General features: G+C 40.9%; 1 protein-coding gene across 5 annotated transcripts in view; it reads right to left on the reverse strand.

The window, feature by feature from the left end:
- Positions 1-25,328, reverse strand: part of TPD52 (tumor protein D52) — a 123,048-nt gene that overhangs the window by 87,599 nt on the left and 10,121 nt on the right. For 2 of the 5 annotated variants that reach the window (XM_059862761.1, XM_059862769.1), the window contains 3 exons: positions 6,906-7,021; positions 5,139-5,287; positions 4,134-4,235 (listed from right to left, as the gene is read on the reverse strand). In XM_059862761.1, coding sequence (XP_059718744.1) covers positions 4,134-4,235; positions 5,139-5,287; positions 6,906-7,021 — 367 coding nt within the window. Of the gene's footprint in view, positions 1-4,133; positions 4,236-5,138; positions 5,288-6,905; positions 7,022-11,989; positions 12,323-25,328 lie in introns of those variants that run through there. The other 3 variants (XM_059862783.1, XM_059862745.1, XM_059862753.1) reach the window with 3 other exon arrangements.

The following is a 25,328-nucleotide window of genomic DNA, read 5'->3' on the forward strand; positions in this document are numbered from 1 at the left end:
ACACTTCAGTAATGCACAGCTATGTTTCATCTATTTCCCCAAGCCCATTTCTCCTGTGTTTCATTCTTATGGATGGTCTGGGTTCCACAGGCTTTTCCAGATCACAGACAAGCTGATTGTCTTCTGGATTGTAATATATATCCTTCACTATGATGTGGATTACTACAAGTTCTGGGCTTGCTACATGGCAGGTTTTATTACAAAGCTACACCAACACTAACTAATTTCAGTCAATGCTCAGCCAATTCCCCTCATGCTGCAAGAAGTTTCTCCCTGCAAGAAGTTTAAGGCTAAAGAGGATTAAATACATATATTTACAAACTGTAGAATGGCTCACACTGAAAAAGAACAACCTACAATGTATTGCAGATGTTTTAACAGGTGTCTACAAAAGTTTAGTTTCATCTCAGATATCATTTAATAGAAAAACTATTCATGTATTCATGAAGAATTTACTTGCTGCTGAACAATACACTTCTGTATACCCTCACTATCCAGTTTGCAAAAAACCACCATAAGATATTACATGGCTTTATCATACAATGATCTGGTTTGCAGGAGAACTGAATTAGATAAATGCAGTTGATTTTTTTTAATATAAACCACCTATTCTTCAGGTAATGCAAAAGGCACAATTAAGCCTTGAACAGCTTTATGAAGAAGAGAACTTGTATTTCTTTCCCAAATGACAGAACGCCACACTAAAGCACTCACTCAACTAGGCCATCAACTTGGGCAGTTTGAAAGACAAGCCCTCTTTGTAATTCTCAAAAGCAAACCCCTAGCTTAAAAAAAGACAATGAATAAAAAAGGCACAGTAAGCTGCTATCCAGTCTTCCATGCATTTTGTATTGTATTAAAGCTTACTTATCCTCTACACAATAATTTTTTTTAAGCTACTCCATTGCCTCACATTTTGTAAAGGCACAAGGAGGTATGCCAGAGTCCCAGCCTAGAAAACACAGCTCAACATACACAGTAGCTAGTTACTTTGTAGTTAAATTTCCAGGTGATATGTTATGGTATTTAGGAATCCATTATCATAGATCAGACTTCTAAAGCAAGGAAAGAAAGTTATCCTGTAATCTCAGAGCAAGGCAAAGATGAACTTTGCTCCATTATAGGGATGCAGTGCAAGAAGGGCCAAGTGCAAAGTCATGACTGCTCAGAAGCTACATCTTGGTACTAATGCTTTGCACAGAATACTGATGTTGCCTACAGAAGGAAGGTTAACTTATCAAAACTTCAATAAATTATTTTAAAGAGAACAAAGATATTAAGAGAAACCTAAGATGGAACAGAATTCATTTTCATCATAACAAAGGGCAGAGAAAACAAATACAAAAAGGAATAAAAAATGCACTGACATTGCACTACCAGTCCTCCCTTCCTCTCCATTTCAGTAGTTTCCAAAATCACAGCTCCAGCAGCTGCCTCACTCCCTTTTGCAACTCCCTATTAAATCACTTTGCAGTGCCCAAATAAAGACCTGTGTGATGTTTGCTGCATGTAATATGTAGAAATAGTCCAACATGGAAAAAAATCACACCACTATAGCTGAGAAGTCCCTCAACCAAACCAATACAAGGGAGAGTGAAGCCACAATGAAACCAATGCAAGAGTTTAAGAACAAAAATGAACCTGCATATTCAGTATCAGTTCAAGTTTTAAGTATCGGGCCCATGAACTCTCACTTCCAGGAAAGAATTTAGGCATCTAAACCTTTCTGAAGCTCAGACTTGCCCTCAAGTAGTCATATAACCCTTGGACCTGAATTCACTGACTGAATTCTAAATCAATTTGGTTCTCATGAAAAACATCTTCTTTTTCAAGTGCAACTAAGATCTTCAACAGCACTAATTCTTCACACTTTTTTTTGTTTTCTGAACACAGCTACCCCTGAATTTATAACAATACCTTGCATTTCCATCACCACGATTCTCCCTGAGAAGCACACCAACAGTGCAGACTTCTCTGATACTGTTCCATTCTCTCCCAGTGGCCCAGTTTCTGATAGAGTACTCATCACTCACAAAGCCACTAAGTGGAGTAATTAAAACACTCCTAAGGTATTCCTGAAGTAGAAAGCAGCTCTAAGTCTGTGCTTGTCCTTGTCCAGTGAAATAGTCCAATACTAATTGGGAAACACCACAGCCTTAAGTGAGCAGCTGAGCTCTGCATCCAATAGGAACAGAGAAGTCTTCCAGATTCCCACTGTCTCACTGATGCTGAACAGGACATATTTGAGACTGGCTGCTATTCTTATACCTGATCAAACTGAGCTCACTTCAGAGTCTGAGTTCTCATAGCATTCTGTGCCTCTGCCCATCTCCTCTCCTGGGACAACAGCTCTCACTTAGTACTCTAGGAGCCAAATCCCAACATCTTTATGGAGATCCTACTGCTGTTTTTAGCTCCTTAGTGGGGGAGTACAGAAAAGATTAAGTCAGACTCAGATAGATGGGCTGAGAGGCAATGGATAGAAGTTGTTACACAGCAATTTTAACTCCTGAAAACACTGAGTATTTGCTTAGATCAAAGGTAATGTAGATGAAGTAAGTAGAATACTGGCGTTGCTAAAGTAATCAACTCAAGGACTGTTTCACTGGACAAACTATGAAAAAAGAATGTATAAACCATTTTACATTTAGACTCTAGTTATTTAGTTAGAATCACAATGCTAAACTGCCATTGTAATAGACACAAAAAGGGGAAAATCTCCACTCTGCCACAGCACAAACACTGTACAGACAAAGAAGGAAATCCTGCATGCCATTGACCTCAACACCAAATTCTGTCTCCTGTTAAAAAACCTTGCAGCAACATTTTAGTGGGCTTCTTTCTAACAAGGAAGAGAGACTAATTACTTATTATGTATACTCAAGATTTCATGTTTTGAGATAGTTACCAGGTACACATGAATAAACATTCCCTGACATTAAAAGGGCTTCAGTTTTACTAACACTGAAGAAAAGAATTACCTTTTACAGAGAAAACTTAAATCAAAAACTTTAATGGAGACAGTCTGACTACATGCTTAGTTTGAGAAGCAATTCTTGTGCCCACCTTACCTAAAGGAATGTGAAAATGCCTGTAGTCTGCACAATGCCAGAGTAAGCATTAAAGAGAGAAATGAACTTCTGATAAATCTGAACAAAAATCTGTAACTGTGTAGCTGTACTCAAAGCATTTTCTCACTAGACTTCAAAAAGCATGAAGTTAATGGCAGCACTTTAAAATGGCTGATTTTATTACACTGCTGCCAAAGCAGCAATATTCTGTGAGAATGTGTGAATTTTTATTTGCCCAATATCTGAAAAATAAGTTTAACAACAACAAATTACCTGTGGAGATGAATAATTGTATAGGTTCCAGTACTAAGAACATACATTACATAATCAAGGAACTGTAAGCCAAGCATCTGATTGTATTGCATCCAGCAGGATTTTTGTAAGCAGCTCAAAATAGTTCTAAAAATGACTTGGCAGAGTTACCTAATGTGTATGAAGGGTTGTGTCATTTGGCACAAAGTCAAAATATGTTGCATGCCAACAATAGTTAAGAATTAAAAAGTGCCAATAGTCTCTTAAAAATGTAATAAAATCAAGCCACTTCTATGAGGCAGAACAGATTAGAAAGAAATAAAACAGACCTGGAAGGAATCGACACACAAAACAAAAACAAACAAACAAAAACCCAAATAAAAACCAACAATAGCAACAAAAAAAGAGCAAAACAACAAAACACAAACAGTCAAAGATGCCAGTTGTTTAAATATAATATTCCACAAGCTGAGAGAGAGAGCAGAAATGACAGTGCTATGTGTACCCCACAGAAGCTGGCAGACAGTGCCACCTGCAATCACACCAGAAAAGTAAGAGCAGCAGTGGAGGTGGTAGCACACATTGCTTCTCTTGCCTACATAAAACACACACCACAGAACTCCTCAGCACCAGTGAGGACATACAAGCAGATTCTGCAGCAAGTCTCTTACCTCCCCTAAAACAGTTGCTGAAGGCTCTGGATAGATTAGCTTTTAGAAGCACTAGGTATGTTAACAGCATAAACTTATTGCAGTGATCACCTGCTTAAATAAAAAATGCAATTACTTGGGAAAAGGTAAATAAACCTACCTGACATCTTCAAATTTCTTGGTTATGACTGAACCAACAGAAGAAAAAGCAGCAGAAGCCTTCTGACCAGCCTGAGACAGGGTTTCTGATGTTCTCTTGTATCTGTGTTCAAAAAACATTTAGTTTTTAGGTTTTTTTTTAATGAACACATAAAGCAATTTTTAGTGTGTGTCTATTTGTATTAAATGCAGAGGTACACTTCAGCTTTGGGGCCAAATGGAGAACCTGCTTATGACATTGAGCCTTTGCAGTCCCTTCTGGCTACAGCATCTCTACCAGCTCTGACCAGATGCAGTTCACCAACATGCACCTACTACCCCAGCCCTAGAACAGATGCTATCTGCTATCGAAGGATTTATTAAAATACAACATAAACTCACACAGAAAACACCCCAATCAAGAAAAAAAACCTAAAAAAATACAAAAGAAAACAAAACACAAATAAACAAAACTATGCACACACACTGAAAAAGGTCTATTTTTTATGCCAAGTGTCTAAATTCTTGTACTGCACAGTTCTGTCAATAACATTCATCATAAAAAGTTCTAGGTACATCTTGTGACATTCTGTGGTTATTAACTGCAGAAGGCAGCTTGCTCTAGACCTTAAGCTAACAAATGTGTTTGGCAAGAACAGTAACTGTGACTTCATACTCTTCCTGCATGGGCTCAGTTTACAACAATTTTTCAGGGTGGAAAAGAAAGGTATTCTGTTGGACTTAGGACACCTTGGTATCTCAGATGTATCAGACAAAAAAAAGTATGTTAGAATATTGGACTAATATTTTATTGACCAATATTCTGATTGACCAAAATATTGACAAATATTTTGGTCAATCATTCTTCTTTTGCAAGAGATACGGCTTGCAGTGTTCTTTTAAAAAAGTCTATGTTGATTTACCCAGAGAAATATTATTTCACAAGAACAGAGTGTTTAGACATGACACAAGATCTAAACAATTTTCACTTCAGCAGTCTAAACAATCATCATGAGCTGGTACATACGCTGTGGTTGATGTAACATCTTGCCAGCTTTTGGTAATGTTCTGCTTTAGTTCCTGTAGTGAGTTAATTCCCAGCTTTCTCTTGATTTCCGCTAGATGCTTCTCTTTGGCAGCTAGCACTTGTGAGAGTGTCTGGATTTCCTCTTCCACCTGTGGCACCAGAGTTGTTAACAAGTGGTTAACAGTTAACAAGGAATATACCCAACCATTTAACTCTGTATTTCTTTAAAGCATCTACTACACATCAGTAATGGGAGGGCAGACATTTTTAACATTGCCTCACAGTCATTCCTAAATGGGCAGATGTTTTTAACATTGCCTCCCATTTAATGGGAATTCCCACTAAAAGGGAAATCTAACAAACAGACACTACAAGAGCTAGTGAGAAAGTACTCTACCTGCAGCTAGCTCTGTTACTGGAATATGTACAAGGAAGTTGGTAACTAAAAGACTGCATAGTTAGAAATTAGTACCTATGATATGTAAAGGTTGAAGATCAGTCAAACCCAGGGCAATTGCCAAGCCTGTATTCTACTTCCACGTCAGAAGATATACCAACGTGTGACCAGTATCAGGAAGCTCAGAGCATGTCTGTCATACACAAATTTTGTCTCCTTGCTTCAACAGAAAGGTCCTTTTGTGCTTAAGCCAGCACCTGTGCACTGGATCCAGCCACGGGAGTGCCTTCCCCAGAGCAGGTGTGGAAATGATGGCAGACTGAGCAGTCACACAACATAGCACCTGCTCTGTAACTAGAAAACTGTATTGTTTGTGTGCTTCCTTCTTTACTCAGATGGTCACTTAAGCCTCTCCTGGAAACATGACCAGAAACGTCAGCACAGTTCCACAATGTCATTCTGTGAGCTTTATAGAAGCGACAGAGGCACTAAGGCCATACACATAAAGGCAGGGGCATCCCTCCTATCCTACTTCCTCATCCAGGCAAGATCACCCCAGTTTAGAGCAGCAGGCTGCCCACTCATTAAAGCTCCTTACAGAAGTACAGCTCCTTACAGTATCTTCAATGCACCTCTGTTTTGGATATCTGACATATCCTAGTAGGACCAGCCCACCCTCACTATCTTTGGCATGAAACAAAACTGCCAAATACAAGAATGTATTAAATGTGCTTAATTTAAAGCTAACATTTGTTTGCTAACCTTAGGCTTAAGTCAGTGTCTTTCATAAGGGTCCTAAAGTCCCACAGAGCTACTAAAGAAAAAAGACTGGCTGCTTAATAAAGCTTGACTTTGGCATGTATCAGGCTTGAATATTTGCCTGTCTGTTCTTCAAAGAATGCTACTTCTTCTCACCCTTAAAAATATTCTGTTATGGACAAGAACGGTAACATGGTTAGACATTAGCAATACAGTGCCTACACAGATACTACTACAAAGCATTCTTCATGAAAGAAACAGCTTTAGCTACTCCACACCAGTTGAGACAATATTTGGGTTTTGGATTCCAACCATGTTCTCTTTGCTGATTTATCCCCTTCTCACTCGAGGGAAAAAAAAAAGGGTTAGGTATTTATGTATCTTAGTTTAAAATCTGTATATTCAGCACTTCCAGCTTAATTCCCCATCACCAGAACTGGCTGTTCTTTTTTCCTTGACACCCTTCCTTCCTATCTGTGCAATACACAGGAGTACCAGCTTTAGACACTCACAGAATAACTACGCAAAGCATTAACTGTATGTTCAAAGATAACATTATCCCATATTTTCATTATCAAAACAAGTTTAAGAGCTATTTGCAAAAGAATTACCTTGGCAAGCTCTTTTCTTAGCTCATCTCGTTCTTCTTCTGAGAGTGTTTCTGCCATACTGACTGTAGCAGCAGCATCCTCTCCAACCTCAGGTATAGAGTCACTCCTCAGCAGGCCTTGAGATTAATTAAAAACATTAAAAGTCAGATTATCACAAGTCTGCCAAACAGCAGCTAACATTAGCACACAGCTCTTTTGTCCCAGTGCACAAAACAAAAACTGATGAGAGGACACCAAAGTCATGCCCCTCAACTACAGGAAGGAAACCAAAGGCATTTTACATTTCATTCTATCAAGCTGTATTAAAGCTCAATATAATAGCAACTGCTGCTATAATAGGAGACTGGAAGCCTGTTGAGAACAACACATCCCACTACTCTGTGAGAGAAACCAAGATACAAAACGCTACATCCCAACCAGTGTTTCCTACACAACCCTGCCCAGGAGTCTGTGCACACTCTGGTCTCTCATTCATCTGGCACAGAAACTCTGGAACTGCTGGAGATGCTCATGGCTAATGCAGAGGCTCCTTCCCTTACTACTCTCTGGATCAGATTGTAAAGAGCACACTGGGTGCAGCTACAAGCAAGGTTAACAACCATGGAGAAAACTGCTGCACTGCAAGTATGAACTCTGTGCCCTGCTTGATCTCTCTGTCCCTAGTAACTGGGACCACAGTGGCTAGAAGGTTGCAGATATCATAGAACTGGAAATAAGCTGCTGGTTTGCACCTGGACCTTAAGACAGATGGGAAGTCCAGAGACAGAGCTTGGGAACAAAAGGCTGTTGCTTCAAAGCAGGAGAGTACTGAGAAGGGATTGATAAGAATATGCATCCACTCTAACTGCTGCCTCTTCCAAATCCAGAAACCAAAACTCTGCCTAATTTTCCTACATAAACCACAAACATCCCCATGGTCTTTCTCAACTTTTGCTTTCACAGCTTCAGGGCAAGGAAGGAGGATATTATTTGTATTATTATGATGTAATAACTGTAATAATTAGTTTTTTTACTCCTTAGTACTTGCAGTAAGACCATTTTAAACACCTTTTATGCAATGAAATTTCCACCAAAAGACTTCCCATTTTGAGTCTTTGTAGCTGACACTTAAACCTAAAGTTTGCCAAAATCAAGGAATTCTGTTCTAATTGCAGAGAGACCAGTTTGCAGGGAGACTGCATGCTGGAATGGTTGTGGATTCCCAGAATTCTCTATTCAAGACATAAAACAGCCTTACAGATAATAAGAAAAAGAAGTCAAATAAAAATCTTAAAATACAACAGGAAAGAGATCAGGATTATCTATTAATAAGGAGTGAGGAAGAATGTGTGTATGTATACATATATGTGGGTGTGTCTATGTACACATATCTGTGTGTGTGTGTGTGTATATGTACATAAATATATAATTGATCTAAGTTGAAGAGGCATTAAGTAACATTTCCTGTTAATCACTATAGAAATTAACCATCCAGCCAATAAAATTCCATTCTCATTTCAGCAGCTTCTGATGGCACTCCATATTATCCTTCAGGAATCAAAAACTCATTAATCACCACTATGATCTTGCTGTGAGGTTTCATATCAAACAGCTACATCACAATCAACTGAAAAATTAGGGGAAGAAAAGATTCTGTGAGTCTCTAATTAGTTGTACACATTTTATGAAACACGCTCCTAGCAGCTGTCAAGCCAAAAAATGAAGAAACCTTGTTCTTGGATCAAATTACTGAAGTCAGGTAAAACTCAATTCCACAAATTCTTTCCAAAATGGTATGTTGTCTACCTGTATCTGTGTCCAGAACACTTGCCCTCTAGAAGCACACTGCTACATGGACAGGACTTTTGTGTTACTACCAAGTGCACTGAGAAGGAAGCCTACAGGAAGAAAATTAAAGCTAATTCTGCATTTAATCATGAGATCTGTGTCACGTTTTCCCAGAGATTTACATGTGTCTTCTACACAAATATAATGTAGGTCCTGTGGGTTTCCCAATACACTATTTTGTGTCAAAAATCCAGGGCAGTAAGAACTTCAAAGTCTAATGCCCAAACCAAAGCACAGCACCTAAAACAAAGGACTATGTCTCAGAATCAGATAAGGAAATATGTTGATGCATAAAACAAAAGTTAACAGTTAAGAATGCCACACCTTTTTGTTAAATTGCTATTTAACCTATTAATTACATAAACCTACCCTGAAGGAAAACAATTTGAAGTGCATTTCTCCTCCACACCCTACACCCCCTCAATATGTTCTGCTGTGACTCCTGACCTTGCTCTCACCTGCAGCCTTTCAGGGATCACCTGCCCACCATCACAAAACCATTTCAGAAAGTTTTCAAGTACCAAAACCACCCTGACTCCAACAGCATTAGCACAACCAGATGAAAGTCTGTTCAATCTGATTATGAGGAGTCATCTGGATTAAATCACCAAAAATAGATCAAGTGAATCAACCAGTAAGAAAACATGCCAGATTGTCTCCTGCAGAAACAGCTTCCATTTGGGGAATGTAGCTTCTCTTTGGAAAACTCATTTTCAAGACTGTTCTGCTTCTTGCCTACCAAACAGAATTTAAGGCACAATGCTAAGAAGCAAGGGAATGATCTCTCCTCCCCTTCACATTCCTAGAGTTGTTAGGGAAACAGGAAATCACTGCTATTCAGATTCCTCCCTGCACAACTGACCATGCCTTCCTCTTCTTGTCTTCAGAGCCCCTCCGATTTATTACTTTTTTGAGCTTCACATGAAGCGTACTGACACCTTCCCATCAATCTTCACTCTGGCACCTCTGCTCTCTCTCCTGTCACTGCTCACCCCTCTGTTCCCTTTGCTCCCATTCTTCAGTTCAATACCTGCAGGACACAGGGATCATCCATGCTATGGGCTAGGCTGCACTGGGCCATCTGACCAAGGAGCAGTTTTCTACACAGCTAACAACCCACAGACCTCCACAATGCTGTGCCTACAATCCAAATGCATCCCATAAACTAGGGCTGACAGCCAGTAAGATCTTGGCTTTGAAAAAACTTCATAAGGAAATGTGCACAGTCCACCTCAGATCTTTCTATGAGGCAAGAAACCAGGAAATCAGCAATCAGCCAACAGATGGAAATGTTTTGGCTCAAACTACTACTAAGAGAGCATTTCTCACTTGTGGTCTTTTTTTTGGCAACAGAACTGTTGCTATTATTATTTTTTATTGCTATGTAAAATTATTACTACGGCTTTCAACTTGTTACCTTTCATTATGTTAGTTCTCTTGCATCATTGGATTGTGAAGGATTTAAAATTCAGTCATTTGGTACTCTGTTATAACCAAGTTTAACTGAACATTTCATGTCTCTCAAACAGAATAAAAAATCTGTCTGGGAGGAAAAAATCATAAAGACTTAGTACTGAGAAAACTTACCTAGCTTTAAGGTCAGTTTTTAGGTCTGCATTTCTAAGATTAACATATTTTCCCAGCAGTTTATTAGATCTACTTAAATGAAACAAATAAAGACACGGGCAAGTCAGTTGATTAGGACTCCATGGATCACATTCAGGGAAATGGCATTTAAGTCCCTATTATTCTGCCAGCGTAGGCAAAGCATTAGAGTAATTCAATTAACACTCAGTTTTTCTGATTTGGGGTTTGCTTTGGCCAATTTCAATCCAAGTTCATGCTCCATTTTGTCCTGAAGTCCCTACCTCCCTGGCCTGAATTCAGAGATCAGCAGCAAAGAGGAACAGTTTTAAGAAGTACTTTTCATTTTTGATAAGCAGCCTTGTGGTGGGGGTGGATTAACCTCCATAAAGCTCTTTTTTACACTGACATGTTCTGCATGCGACACTCAGAATGAGCATTGTGGTTATCACTATACAGTTGGCAAAGCTAAATAAAAAAGGTGCTTGTTATAGTTCAGGAGAACAAGCTGTTGCAAAGTTATAAGACCACCCTAACATTTGAGTAACATACAGTACTACAGAGCATATTTACTCTGCAGTATATAAGAAAGATCCGATTTAAGTGCTTCCCGTTTATCTCAGTGAAGAAGCCAAAGTGAGACATATTTCTTCAACCTGAGGGAGAAAATTCTTGGGCTTCTCCCAAATGCTGATTAGATATTCATTCAAAGCAAATGAAAAAGAAAATAAAGCCCAGAAAAGGCAGTGGTAATGGTGATGCATCATCATCTGACACTGAGAACTGCTTCCGCTCTCCTTTAGAAGAGCTGGGAGAAGCAGTAATTGCAGAAGTGAATGCTGAACACTGTTTCCCAGTAGCCCCTGGCTCATCAAGTTCACAGAGAGGGTTGTTAAAGTTCATACAGAGGTTCCCCAAGGGATGCATGTTTCTTTAAATTTTTAAGTAACAAGCCCATTTAAAAAAAGTTAACACCTGTGTAACTTTGCTTTGCCACACCTTAAGTAGGTCTAAGCTTTCTATATTAAAAATTACTTTGGAAGATTACATCTGGCAGCAAGGAATGGAAAGGAATGACGACAGTAAAACCAGACTAGTATGTGTTGGGAGGCACAGCTATAGGTGTTCTGTACAACAGAACAAGAAACTCATAGGGTTAAGCACCACTGCAGCACAGCACAGGGCAGCCCCAGTGCAGTTCATATCTTCAGGTGGAAGGTTTGCAGCATTTAAAATGCTAGGTGGAATAGAATAAAGGTTTTAGAGGGCATTTTCATTAATCAGTGAGATTTTCAGCATTAAGGCAAAAGCAGATTTTAGACTATCCAGAGCTCTGAAGTCCTACTAAAAATGCAATTTCTACCTCCTCCCCTGTAAAAATCTGATAGTTAAACTAGGCAAATTATTCCAATCTTGCAGAAGTTTTGTTCCTAATTTTTTTTGCCACTTCATTTTCCCTCAAAGTGCCTTTCTGCTGAATAAATAACAAAAAATGTAAAGCTGATAAAAATATAACACATGAGATAATATCTACATGACACACTGAAGCTAACACACTCCCAGAATTAACAGGAGGCCAACTTTTATAGATTTTTAATTTGAGAATTTTACCAGGTATTAATTGCTAAGCATTTCATGTAGAGACTTTTAAGGAAGGAAGAGAAGGAAGTTACCAGACTTTGCCAGTGTAGGTGATCCAGGTGGAGAAAGGTTTATGCCAGGAGACAAGTAAAGATAATTTCTGTTCACTCCAGCATTGAAATCGAAGGGTGATTTGTAATCCTCATAAAGATCCATGCCAGACAGTTCAGTGCGTGCAGCCATCCTCCTCTTCCAATGAAGCATTCATCTTCGCTCTCTGGGGCAACCCAGACAGCAGGATTCAGAAACCCTCCATTTCTCCACATGACACTCCCTGTGCCTCCTCGGAGAATTCAGCTCTGCTACATATGATAGAGCTGTCTAGCAAGTGATTTCTTAGCCATCCTGTAGCTGCTGCTGTTTACATGGCACAAAGTTAAGTTCCTGTAAATTTATAACTGAGGCTGGATTTAAACAGACCGTTCCTTTAACAAACATTCACAGTGCACCACTCATGGCTTCTGGAAGAGCCTTGGTCCTCTGCAGAACTGCATCAATTGTGTTCAATCGTTTAAATAAAAAAAGGTCAGCTGACTGCAGTTACACCAGGATATCCTTAATCTTCTAGGACACAAAAGGATTACCAGCCGTAATCTATCCTATATACCATCTGTGTTGGACTTTTTCCTGATTAATGGAAAATTCTGTGTGCATAGCTATTTCTCCAGCTGCTTCCATCAGTGTAATAACCACTAGTGAGAACTCAGTCTCTGCTGCCCAGGTATCACACCATAGTGCAAGCTGAGAAGAGGAGAGAGCAGCACTCCTCTCTGAAGGCTGGCCTATAAACACCGCCTAGGTTTATTGATGAATGTTCTAATGTGCATTATGACTTTTGCCCATGAGGCTAAACATATCTGGGCCCGAGGGGGTTTTGTTTGGGGGAGGGGGTTGTTAAATATTTATGAAGTACACTGTCCTATGTCCTTGGTGCTTCAATCAGCATCGTTTAGAGCAGCCAGTAACAGCAGTAACGCATCACCTGAAATGTATTTATGTTTTGACACACACACCATAAAGAAAGATCAACTTATATATGCCATCTGACTTCAAGCCAGGCCTTTAAGATTCAACTCTGGGAAGCAGAAATGCTTCTTACCTAAAAGAGGCACTCAGCACAGTTTTGCAGCACTTCACTACATTGTTTTATTTTTATTTCAAGGTCAGCTTCCTTCACTGAAAACACAAGGCTATTAGCAATGTAGATAGATCACCTTTAGAGCTGAGCAACAATTTCCTCCTAAACCCCACACCTTCACCGGGGATCTTTACTGCAGCCTGTACACAGAGGAGCATAATCAAATGGAAGTTAATCTTTTCCTGCACAGTAAGGACAGAGTTGTTCAGGCATTATTCCAGAGCAGTGAAGGAACCTTGCAATATTCCAAAATCAAGTCCAAGCAAAGTAATCCCTGGGCATATGAGAAGAAAAGCACACCCCTTCTGGAATTTTAACTTCCCATTTCCACTGCAGTCAGTCAGTTGCCACAGGAACAGACCTTCCAGCTAATTAAAAAGCAGATCCTTTAGGCTAAAGACCTACATTCACTTCTGCAGGTGCAGAGTACCTGCAGGCTCATAACAATGAGAGTGCTGGAGCCTGAAACACAGGCTATTTTCTAAACCCACTGAAAAGAAAAAAATAGAATGCCCCCCTGCATTTCTGACACGTGGCTGTGACATCTGCCAGAAATACTGCAAAGTTCATCTGGCAAAGGTCAAAGCTTTGGTCACAGATTGTAGTTTAAGCATCCAGAGGCAGCAGAGAACCGTAACACAGCTACAGTAATAATATACTTTATTAACCAAGTTTGTTAATATGAACAGCTACAGATTGTTATTCACAGCTTTCCCTTGTATAATTCAGCAGTCAGGGGCTGCCTTCTGTGCAAAAGGCTCAGGCAGTAGTTGTGCTAACTGGGTTAGGCAAAATGACAAGTTATCAGATGTGGCACACAAAGAGCTGGGTGTTTTCTACCATCACTCTCCCAACAGAGAGAGAGAGAGAGAGAAGGGGAGGCTACACCCTAGGACTTTTTCCAAACCCTAGGTAATCATTCACTTTAACGCTGGTCAGTGCTAGCTAGCTACAAGTGCAAGTAGCTATTCTAGGAAAAAGAACCCCTTATGAAAATCTATTGATCCCTGCTAACAATCAAGAATACAATTTCCCAGGCATTTCCTGAAGCAAACATTACATTCTTGTTTTTACAGGAAATTCCCTACATTCAGATTTACCCACCATTCAAAAAAAATCTGGTACTCCTCCTATATATTTGTAGTGCACAAGTTAGTTTCATGTCCCTAGAGACATCTGGATTGCCAGTCTCAACCACTGACCTGGCCTGCCACCCCTACTGACAGAAGTCTGTATGGGTCAAACTCTTCAACGCCTCTTCAGTGTAGTCACAGACACATATAGGATGTGGCCCACTGCTGGATCATACATTTGGCTTACAGGGAAGATTTGCTGAATTACAAATCTGAGCCTCCACCTGTGAGGCTGAATTCTGCTTTTGTTCCTCCTTATGCACAGCCTGAGCACAACCCTGGAAGTCACCCAAGACAATCTGTAGTTTTTAGAAATATTACAGATATATTACTGTTCCAAGGTCACTGCCAAGAGAGAGACACCATGCTCCTTACTTCAAGTTCCTCTCTTTGCTCAATTATAGTGGCCATAGAGATGGGTTGCTACAGCACCTACCAAGGACATCACCTAAACACATCAGCCTCCTGCTCTCTTACCTGCTGGAGTTTACAGGAGCGTTGCTCCTCACTTTTCTCAGGTACAAATCCTTCCTGGAGAGGAAGGAAGCTGTTTTGCTGAACAAGCTTCTTCCTAATAACTTAGAGAAATTTGATGGTCTTCAAACTGAAGTACAAGTCAATCTCTCTGTAAAGAGAAAGGACTGCAGTCCACCCTTCCAAATCTACTGTAGGACAACTTCTAGGCTGTCATTCCTAATTCATCCACTTCAGGGAAGACAATCTCTAGTTTTATGAGATCTCCTGCCAGCTATAACAATCATTTTATCAGCTTCTTCCCCAGAAGTTCCATAGCACATCCAGGGATTCAGGGCAGAGGAAGACAGCACTCCCCCATACTGCCCAGAGCCAGTCTAAAGAAGATAGGTTCTGCTCACTGTGATGCATTTGGAGCAGGAATGAATCTATCTCCAATGGATTTTCTAAATTCAAGTGATGGCCTAAGGAAACAAAGCAGGATGGGGATGACAAACAGCAGCTGCACAGAACCAAAAAGCAAGGTCTTTCTCTGCAGTGTGAAGTTTTCTGACCAGTTTAGCAGCTCTTGACAGTCACAGCAATCAAGATTTCTGTACACTATGAAAACAGGCACATTATGAGGCCTTCCTAAAGGGCCCTTCCACGACCAAAATATCCTGCTGGATGGGCTTCTTCTCCTTCACAATAATTCAGAGCACTTGCAGCTGGCTGGAGGTGGAACTGAGGCTGTAGAGCCATACCATAATAGATGGATGCTGCCTTCCCAGGGCAAGACACACACATTTCAGTGCTGAAGTTTAAGTTTAGGCTTCTGTTACATGGCTTAGAGTAATTAACCATTAATCCTCAAGTATCTCTGTTCTTTGCCCTGCACTGCAAATTCAGTTTCACTGTGTACCTTCGTTGTTACTGCTGATACCAGCTGCAAGGCAGTACTTGCAATGATCTTGAAGCCAAAGGAAGGACCTGTTCCAGAGCTAAGTAGCAGTGGCTTTTTGCTTACTATGCAAGAGATTAAAACCAAAGATTTTTCCGTTCCAGAACAAGCATTCACTTGCCCTTAACACCTCAGGATAACTTAGAGGTTAGTACTTAAGTCATCTATGGCATTTTAGAAGCTGGTGTCTGAGAGCACAAAGGTAGATACCTTCTGTCAAGGGTGCTTGAACCAATCACTGACAAGTTCAACTGAATGTCACAAAGTGTCTGAGGAAGGCTTGGCAAGCCTCAGCAAATCATTACCATCACAATTCCTACCATTAACCACGTTGTAATCTCCTCTTAAGGTTACAGAGGTGTCATCTCCTGTTAAGGTTACAGAGTGTACTTAAAGCTTTCCCAGGTAACTATTTAGCATTAACAGTCAGTACAGATTGTGCACCTCCTTATGAATCATAAGGAAGGGAATTCCCTCCATGGCTAGAAAAGCTGTTAAATTTGAGCAAACACCGTTTACCAGATATTAGCCTGCTTAATCTCAGGCATGGTTCTTTCTTCAGCTAGCAACTGCTACCCAGGTCTGCAGCTTCCACCTTAACTTAAGGCTCTAGCAACAATTTAAGCAATGCAATATAGTATTGAAGCACTTCTACCTTGATGGAAGCTAAGCAAGGATAGGATGTTATGGTAGCCTTGTGGAGAAGCTGCTTTCCCCACATATAGGTCTGGCAGAACAATAGTTTATACATGGAAACCTTATATCCTTCTTTCCCTACAGAAGTAGGATGAGTTACCTGAGGAAGTATGAATGAGTATCACCTCTGGGATTTGACGAAACTGAGCAATGTATTCAGTAGTGTTTAATACAAACAGTTAAACTCAGGAAAGGCTACCACTCATGCCTCAGGATTGGAGGAATGCAGAAGCTACCCTAGGACATGATCTAAACAATATTTTGGACAAAATCTGCTCTGAGTTCTGCTGTTACACAGGCACCTTCACCACACTGAACACCCTTTGTCTGTGTCCTGGTTATACCTGGAGCTGCCAAACTTGTGCACCACAGCTCATACTTCTGGCAAGGCTATCATGACTCCAGCACTTAATCAAGCAAGCAAAAGAAAATGGAGGAAAATGATGGGAAGACTTTGTTGATAAAAAGGGGGAAGAGGCGCAAGAAGCACTTGCTCTGCAGGGGCATTGCAAAAAGATTCAGCCTCTTATTTCAACGTTGCCTGTGGAGATTCAATTGCCTTCTCAGCCTATACTTGGTTTGAATTTTAACTTCTGAAGTCTGCTAAGAGGCAAGATTGATAAGAGGCCTACCAGTAAGTGTGTATGGGGCAGACTTCCAGCCAGGTGGTCTTCTACCACCCCCATCTTTCCCAGGTAGATTCCAATCAGGCAGCAACAGTCCTCTCCCCACTCCAACAGAGTTTTATATGGCATAAGCCATTTTAAGAGCCATAAATCTACTTAAGCATCTTAAGCCAATCTAGATTCTGTAGCATCAATTTGATCTTAAAAGTCTTACCAGTTTACAGACAAGTAAAGTCTTTCAGCACCTGATCTGAAGCCTTAAAACTGCATTAAGAGAAAAAGATGCTGTGAAGCAAGAGGACAGAAGCCCAAAAACTAAACAAGCCTGACATTTGTACATTAGTGCTCCTATCACATTGTGCTCTCTCCCCTTCCTTTACTAGCAGACACTTCTTTCAGTCCCCCGAGAATGGAGCTGCACAGCTACAACAATTCCTGAACAGTACAAGCACAGGCTTCTGCAGCCCCATTAATAATAGTCAGCAGAATGTGGCTGAAGGGGTAAAGTATCTGCTGTCTTCTAGCAGGGTACAACTCAACACCATGATATTCATCTCAGTACTTCAGCCTCCCCCACAGGCTTTCTCTGGACAAGCTCTGCCTGATACAACTACATCATTCAGTACAGTTCTTTGTACAGAAATATCTTCTCCAGCACTTTCTTTAGCCTAAGTGCTGCCTTCACTTACTCTTAATAAAACAAAAAAACAAAAAAAAAAAACAAAAAAAAAAAAAAAAAAAACCACCAGCAATAATCACCACCTCTTTGAAGATGTATCTCCCTGCAACACAAACACTTGCAAATGTTACAGGTAGGGATCACAGGGTTGCCAATGCTGCTCTTAAACCAAAGTCTCAGCCCACAGTATTTCAGACAGCTGACGCACGTCTTGGCAAAGGCAGCAGTTCTCATCTCTCCTCTCAATCCAATTATAAACTCAGACTAATTTCCTGAGCTCTTGTGAGGGAGTACATCCATGCTCCAGCATATCCTGTGACTAGACAAGCTGATACTACAGTAAAATACTTAACCCATTCATGTCAGACAAAATTCTCTATATTTGCACATATTCTCTACTACCTTGCAAGTGTTTCAGCATTTAGAAGATTAGGCAGAAATCCCAAATTTATGACAAAGTTGTGTGTCTCAAACAGTGCTCAAGGCTCACATTTGTCAGCTCCAACATTAACAGGTGAAAAGCGTTCTGATCTACGGAAAAGGACTAGGCCAAAGGACAGGGTACCACACCAGAACCAGTGATCAGAGTTTGCACTGACTTTGGAGAAGACAGATCAAAGCCTGCAAACAGAGGAACACTTCCAAGTGAGATTAACAGAGTCAAAACACTGTCAGGTAGATTTTAGAGGAATGCATTTAGTTATTTCACTTCAGCCACTTATTCCAGTTATGCTGTCATTCTCTATAGACTCTGATCCCTCAGGGAAGAGACTGACCCTGTCAAAAATGTAAAGAAACAGTGCTGAGCTGCAGCTAGATGATAGCTGGAAAAGATTAGGAACACTGCAGTGCAGAAATGGTATTGTCTCAAGCAAAGTTTCAGTATGTAACCTTGCAATCTAATTAAAAGTTTTACTTGAGTGACTCTGGAGTGACTCCCAGCCTCCCTCAGAAGACAAGACTATTTTTCTACACTCTTTAAGCAAACCTCCCTCTTTTAACACAGCATCCCAGAAACTCCATTTCTGAAAAGCAGCTCCAGAAAAGTCCACCATCCCCACTCTGTTTCCAGGTCCCGCCATGAAATTGACACTGAGGTTTTAAGAACAAAGCAAATTCAATTACACATTAGGCTGAATTATATATTGTATATCTAAAATTAAAAACACCAAAGAAGCACCCTCTGTAGTCTCAGCAGTACCTTAATAATACCAACAAAATCTTCTTGCTTGTGGTACTCAGTAGCTCCCATCATATAATTACCAAGTTGATGCCTGGATTTGATGTAGCACAAAAATTCCATCATTTACTATCAAGGGCAGAAGTACAGAAGCAACCAAGCAGCACACAATTTGATACATACAACAAGGGTTTAGGGTAAGTACTTCACAAAATCCATTCTTGAAAATATCCAAAAGCCATCTGGACATGATCATCAAGGTGGACATGGATATCAAGGACCAGTAGTCTTTTATATCGTTATAGATGACACAGATAGTGGCATCAACTGCACATTCAGCAAGTTTGTAGATGATACAAAGCTGCACTACACAGAACAGAAGGACAAGGTGCTATCCAGAAGGACCTGGAGAAACTCAAGAAGTGGGGCCCATGAGAACCTCATCAAGTTCAAAAGGTCCAAGTGCAAGGTGCTGCACCTGAGTCAGGGCAATCCCAGATAGAAGTACTGGCTGGGAGAAGTCCTTGAGAGCAGTACTGCAGAGAAGGACTTGGGTGGATAAAAAGCCGGACAGGAGCCACCAGTGTGTGCTTACAGCCCAGAGAGCCAAACACATCCTGGGCTGCACTGAAAGCAGAGTGACCAGCAGGTCAAAGGAGGTGATTCTCCACCTCTACATTGCCCTTGTGAGACACCACCTAAAGCACAGCATCCAGCTCTGAAATTCTCAGCAAAGAAGAGCATTGACCTGCTAGAGCTGATCCAGAGAAAGGTCACAAAGATGATCTCTCTACAAAAGATCCTACAAAGACAGGCTGAGGAAGGTGGGGCTGTTCAGCCTGAAGACAACTCCAGGGAGGCCTCATTGCGGCCTTCCAGTATCTGAAGGGGACTTGTAAAAGAGGAAGAACTTCTTACTTTGTAGGTAGATAGTGACAGGACAAGGGGGAACAGTGTCAAACGAAAAGAGGAGAAATTTACATTAGACATCAGTAAGAAATTATTTTCTCAGAGAGTGGTCAGGCACTGGAACAGGTTGCCCAGAAGTGGTAGATGCCCCATTCCTGGAAGTGTTCGAGGCCAGGTTAGATGGGCCCTGAGCAACCTGATCTAGCTAGTGGATAGCATCCCTGCCCATGCCTGGGGGTTGAACTGATGAGCGCTAAGGTCCCTTCCAACTCAGACCATTCTGTGATATGGTCCTGGTGGGCAACCAGCTCCAGGTGACCCTGCCCTAACAGAGAGGTTGAACCTCCAGAGATCCTTCACACCTTAACCATCCTGTGATTAACATAATGGCTGTAATAAGTCACAGGCTGCTCCTCCAGATTCTCCAAGGATCTTCCAGGGACCTCTCCAGGAACACAAAGGGTCCTGGCACCCTGCCTTAGGACAGGTCTATGGCCCACCCTTCATCTTACAAATACCTACCTGCTGACAGAATAAAGTTGCATTTTCTCCCACACTTTCTAAACTGAGATAGGACAGAGACTTCATGGGAGACTTTTCACTTCTGCACATCTACCCAGTGTACAGGAATATTATGACGGCTGACAAGCAAAGCAAAAGCATTTGCAGCAGAAGAGACTACACTGGTTTTTGTTATGAGGCTGCAGGAAAAAGCTGACAGATTCTGAGAGGGGAAAAAAGTCTCCTGTATTTTCATAAAAGGGACAGGCGTACACTTCGCTCACTAAATGAATGAGCAAGCAACTTTTTGGGCCTGACATGTGACTCCAGACACAAAAGCAGCTCTTGGCAAGTACAAAAGCCATCTACTTCCCCCTGAAACCCCTTCTCCAGGAGGGAAGTGAATGTATGGCTCTGCAGCAGAAAGAGTTCACTCTTGTACAGAAAGAAAAAGTTGAAGTAGACAAATAAACTACCCATGTCACTGAGATAAAGCTGCCTTTCAGCAGGAGCCTCTCCTCCTTTTACCCTTTATCAGTTGTACAGAACCCAAGGAAACTAGGCTCAAGTTAAGCCTTTAAATTCCCTTCTCAGACTCCTCAATTTATTTTTCATCCACTCCAGTACAGTTTCCTTTACTCCTCCAGTAACTCTCTCTACTGCATGCTCTCAGGTTCCCCTAGCAAAGTTCCTCAGCCCAGAAAAATGCTGATACAAAAGCTTCCAAACACGTCAGTTCATCTAGAGATGTCAGCTTGCCCTTCAGAAGCACTGGGAGAGTCATTTCCACACACAGGACACAGCAATTTTTAGCACAACCACACAAATCTCCCCAAAATAGTCAGAGCACAGTAATCTCCATGTAAGCTTCCACAAAGGATACACACATAACACCAAAAGGAGTGACATTTTCTAGAAGTACTGCTAATTTTACCACACACAAGTTACTGGTTGCATGGTTAAGGTGCACACCTACTGTAGCATGGTACCTTATTCTGCTATCCATGATAAAGATCAGCTCTTTGCTTAGCAATTATGACAAACTACCAGATTTTTTCCCTTCTCAGGACTTGACTAAGTAAGATTACGATTTTGATTTGTACTGTCAAAAAAGTGTAATTACATAAAACCTAAAGTACAATTTCTCAAAGGCAAGCAACTGTAAGTAGCAAGCAGTATAGAAATCCTATTAACATTTTTGCTGTTGGCTTATCTGAGAGCATAGTATGAAATATCTGTGAAACTGTAAAACTCTGCCTAGTCAGCAGCAAAGCGCACTAGTACGATAAATTCACAGACATATAGCCCCAGAAATGTTTCAGGTCGTAAGAACCTGCTCCTGATCCCCCTTCTTCAACCAGTCAATTCACAACTTTAGACCAGGGTTTTGCTACAAACCCTTCAGAGAATCAGCCTGTTCATGAGGTACCTAAAAGCTGACAACAGACACTGAGCCTGTTACAGCTTTTCCAAGCAGATAAGCCCATAATGAAGACAAGCCCTTATTATTCATCTACATTTCTCACAGTTTGCAGAGTTTTTTTTGCACCCTCTTGAACTTAAGGAAGCATGACCTAACAAAGCAGTGCTAATGGCACACCACCAGATTGCTGGTATAAAGTACTTGTGCAGCAGCTCACTATTACTGGGAATCTCTCACTTGAAAACCCAGAATAAGTTGTGTTGTTTTCCCTGCAGCATCAAACAAGACACATTACCTATTCCTTTACAGTCCAGCACTTTACCAGTTACCCATCAACTGTGTAGTGCTTGAAGTGTCCTGTTCCAGATGGAGTGTGGCTGCTGGTTGCCCATACTGCTAAATTCCACATCTGGCTGGGAGGCACCAATTCCTACAGTGCTTCCAAATGGATTTGGAGCAATAGCTATCACTACTTAAAAGACCTTGGACACATGCTGTCAGGCCTGCAAATCCGACAAACTCAGGATGTGGGCTTGAATAGTTCTACACTGCTCTTAATCTCATTTAACAGATAAGAGGGAGAATCCTGCAACTGTGCATGCAACAATCGGCAGCAATTCACTAACAAACCAACTGCACTGACCAGCTTTTTCTTCTAATATAATGCAGATAATGCATCTACCTTTAGATTATTATGACCTCTGAAGCTGCCATTATATTAATAAGTACTCAGAGATTTTATCCGATTGATATGTCCTTGACTGACTTTTAATGCTGCTAGAGCTGAGTAAATCCTGTTAAGAGACATTTGCCCCTACTCCAAGTCACATTAGGACAGTAAATTCAATTAAACTGTTAGCCTAGAGAGATACTGCTGTCACATAAATCAACAGACAGTCATAAAACACTAATCACTCCAAAAGCTGAAGGTGGCAAAGATAAGGGTCAAGTAAGTTTGTCCAGTGATAATTCCACAAAAAGATATAAAGCTTTAAAGGACTTCCAGGTCCTAGAAGACATGAGCACACCTGCCTCCATCAGATCAGACTTTGGACATGAGATGCTACTTTTTGCTGCTGGGTGGCATTACAGGCAACCTGTATTTCCTTTTTAACAACCTACACAGGTTCAGATCATTAAAGTACTCTCAAGATCTCCAAGCAACATTAATATATTTATGCACCATCTAGTTGTGTTCCAGCCTATTCCATACAAACGAAAGTTTTTCTAAATATCAGCATGCTTAGATAAGCATCCAGCCTCCTCATTTAAATTTCACAGCAAAGTAAGTAGAATGAGTTTAACCATTCATTTTACTGAAATATATGATAGTGGATAAAACTATATAGTGGAAAGACCTATCTAATTCACACAAAGTCAGGAAGGCAATTTCCTGATTCTAGTGCAGCTGATGTGATGAAAACTACAGGGACAAGTGCACATTTAAAGAACCAAAGTTTGAAGGATACTGAGTTTCAATTCTAAAAGTAGACAGGAAATGAAAAAAAGGAAGGGGAGGGGGTGACTGGGGTTTTTTTAGTCTTATGTGGGTTTGGTTGTTTGTGGGTTTTTTATGTTGGGATTTGTGGTTGGGTTGTTTGGGTTTTTTTTTTTTGGTAAAGAAAGCACACCTCCACTGATTTTAGTAACCAGTTGCTCCAGAACTGCACTGTTCCACAAGTTGCCTCCTCCCAGTATTTGACCTGGAACAGAACTTCAATGCAAACTCCAAGAATAGAGCTTTACACTGTTCTGTGAAATCTAAGTTTAGCATCACTCCCTATTGCACAAGCTAATTCACTACACAGCTCATTTCCCAATTGTAAATGTCAAACAAAAAATACATATATTCATAGCCATTCTGAATGCTCATCATGCCCTAGTTTAATGGATCCATTGTGTTTAACAGATTAGTCTGGTAAACTTTTCAAGCTTTATGGTTAAGGACTGCTCTAACCTGGTACCCAGGTTATTGTTACATCAGATTTGGCACATCACAGCTCAGCCATCAGCACAAAAACTACTGAGAATAACTCAGAGCTTAAACAGCTATGAATAATGCAATCCACAATTTTTCATTCTGGTAAAAACTTGACCAGGATATTGAACAGGGGGAAGTTGAAACACTGCCTTGCATACTGCTAGTCCTCAGTTGTCAATCCACAAGTGTGCCCCGTAGCAGGGAGCTGTGATACAGCATTATTACTAAGAAGCCATCACATCCCTCAGAAATGCTGCTGGCACCATCTTGCATGAAGGGCAAACAAGGCCTCTCCAGTAATATCACTTTGGAATAGGAAGACTAGAGAAGATATTTTACTTGGCACTTGCTCTATCCTTAATTCATCAGTTTTCCTTTCTAAAAATATTTAAAAGTCTTCTCAGCTCCTCTTGACAAAACACAGAGGTCTCACTTTGATTTTTGTATCTCTCTTCTCCTATTTTCACTTTCTCAGAAGTTGCTTTTGAATAGGAAAATACTCTTCATTGGGGATGGGAAGGAAGTATGTTTTTGCAATTCACCAAGGTGGAGCTTGGTCTTGAATTGTAAATAAGAAACAGAAGCATACTAAAGACTTCATGTATCAGCGTGCTAACATAGAATGAAAGTCTGTACTTTCACTCCAGTAAAGCTCTCCCTTTTGCCATTTATCCCAAAAATACTTCCTCACCACAGAGGAAGTACTCAGCACGTCACTCTGCTGATTCTGTTGACACTGAAGTTGCTTTCCTTCTTATACAACTTCCGAAATCTGCCATGCCAAAAAACCTGCACAGTGACAGGCACAGAAGCCAATCGAAACCACTCAGCTTCAAAGCAGCAACTCCAACAGGTTTCACTACTGTTCAGAAATGTGCAGAAACTAATTCTCCCTGCTCACCGCTGCTCATGAACCATAGTACTCATGTTTATCTGCAATTCACACGCAAAACTAGCAAAGCAGGATGCCCCAAATGCCCTTTAAGGGTGGTGTAAATTTCCAAGTTAAAGATTTGGTCAGTATCTGTGTTTCACCATAGAATGGTTTGGGTTGGAAGGGAGCTCCAGTTCCCCTGCTAGGGACATCTTAAACTAGATCAGGTTGCTCAGAGCCCCATCCAGTGTTTCTATTGGACCTTCCAAATGTCCAGTGGACCACCAAAAACCTCCAATGTTTTGAGGAATTAAGCATCCAGCACCTCTCTGGGCAACCTGTTCCAGTGTTTCACCACCCTCATCACAAAAAATTTCTCTATATCTAGTCTGAAGCTACCCTCCTTCAGTTTAAAACTACTACCCCTTGTCCTATCACAACAGGTGCTGCTAAAAAGTCTGTCTCCATCTTTCTTATAAGCCTCCTTTAAATACTGAAAGGCTGCAGCAATATTTCCCTGGAGCCTTCTTTTCTCCAGGCGGAACAAGCTCATCTCTCTCAGCCTTTCCTCATATAATAGGTGTCCCACCCCTCCAGTGATTTTTATGGCCCTCCTTTGAACCTGCTCCAACAGGTCCAAGTTTTTCCTGTTCTAGGGATCACAGAACTGGACACAATACTCCAGGTGGGATCCCATGAGATCCAAGAAGAGGGGCAGAATCACCTCCCTTGACCAGCTGGACACTGCTGCTTTTGTTGAGGCCCAGGATGTGTTATGGCTTTCTGGGCTGCAAGCACACACTCTTGACTCATGTCC

The sequence above is a fragment of the Haemorhous mexicanus genome, chromosome 1 (genome assembly GCF_027477595.1).
Source record: "Haemorhous mexicanus isolate bHaeMex1 chromosome 1, bHaeMex1.pri, whole genome shotgun sequence".
Classification (NCBI taxonomy): Eukaryota; Metazoa; Chordata; class Aves; order Passeriformes; family Fringillidae; genus Haemorhous; species Haemorhous mexicanus.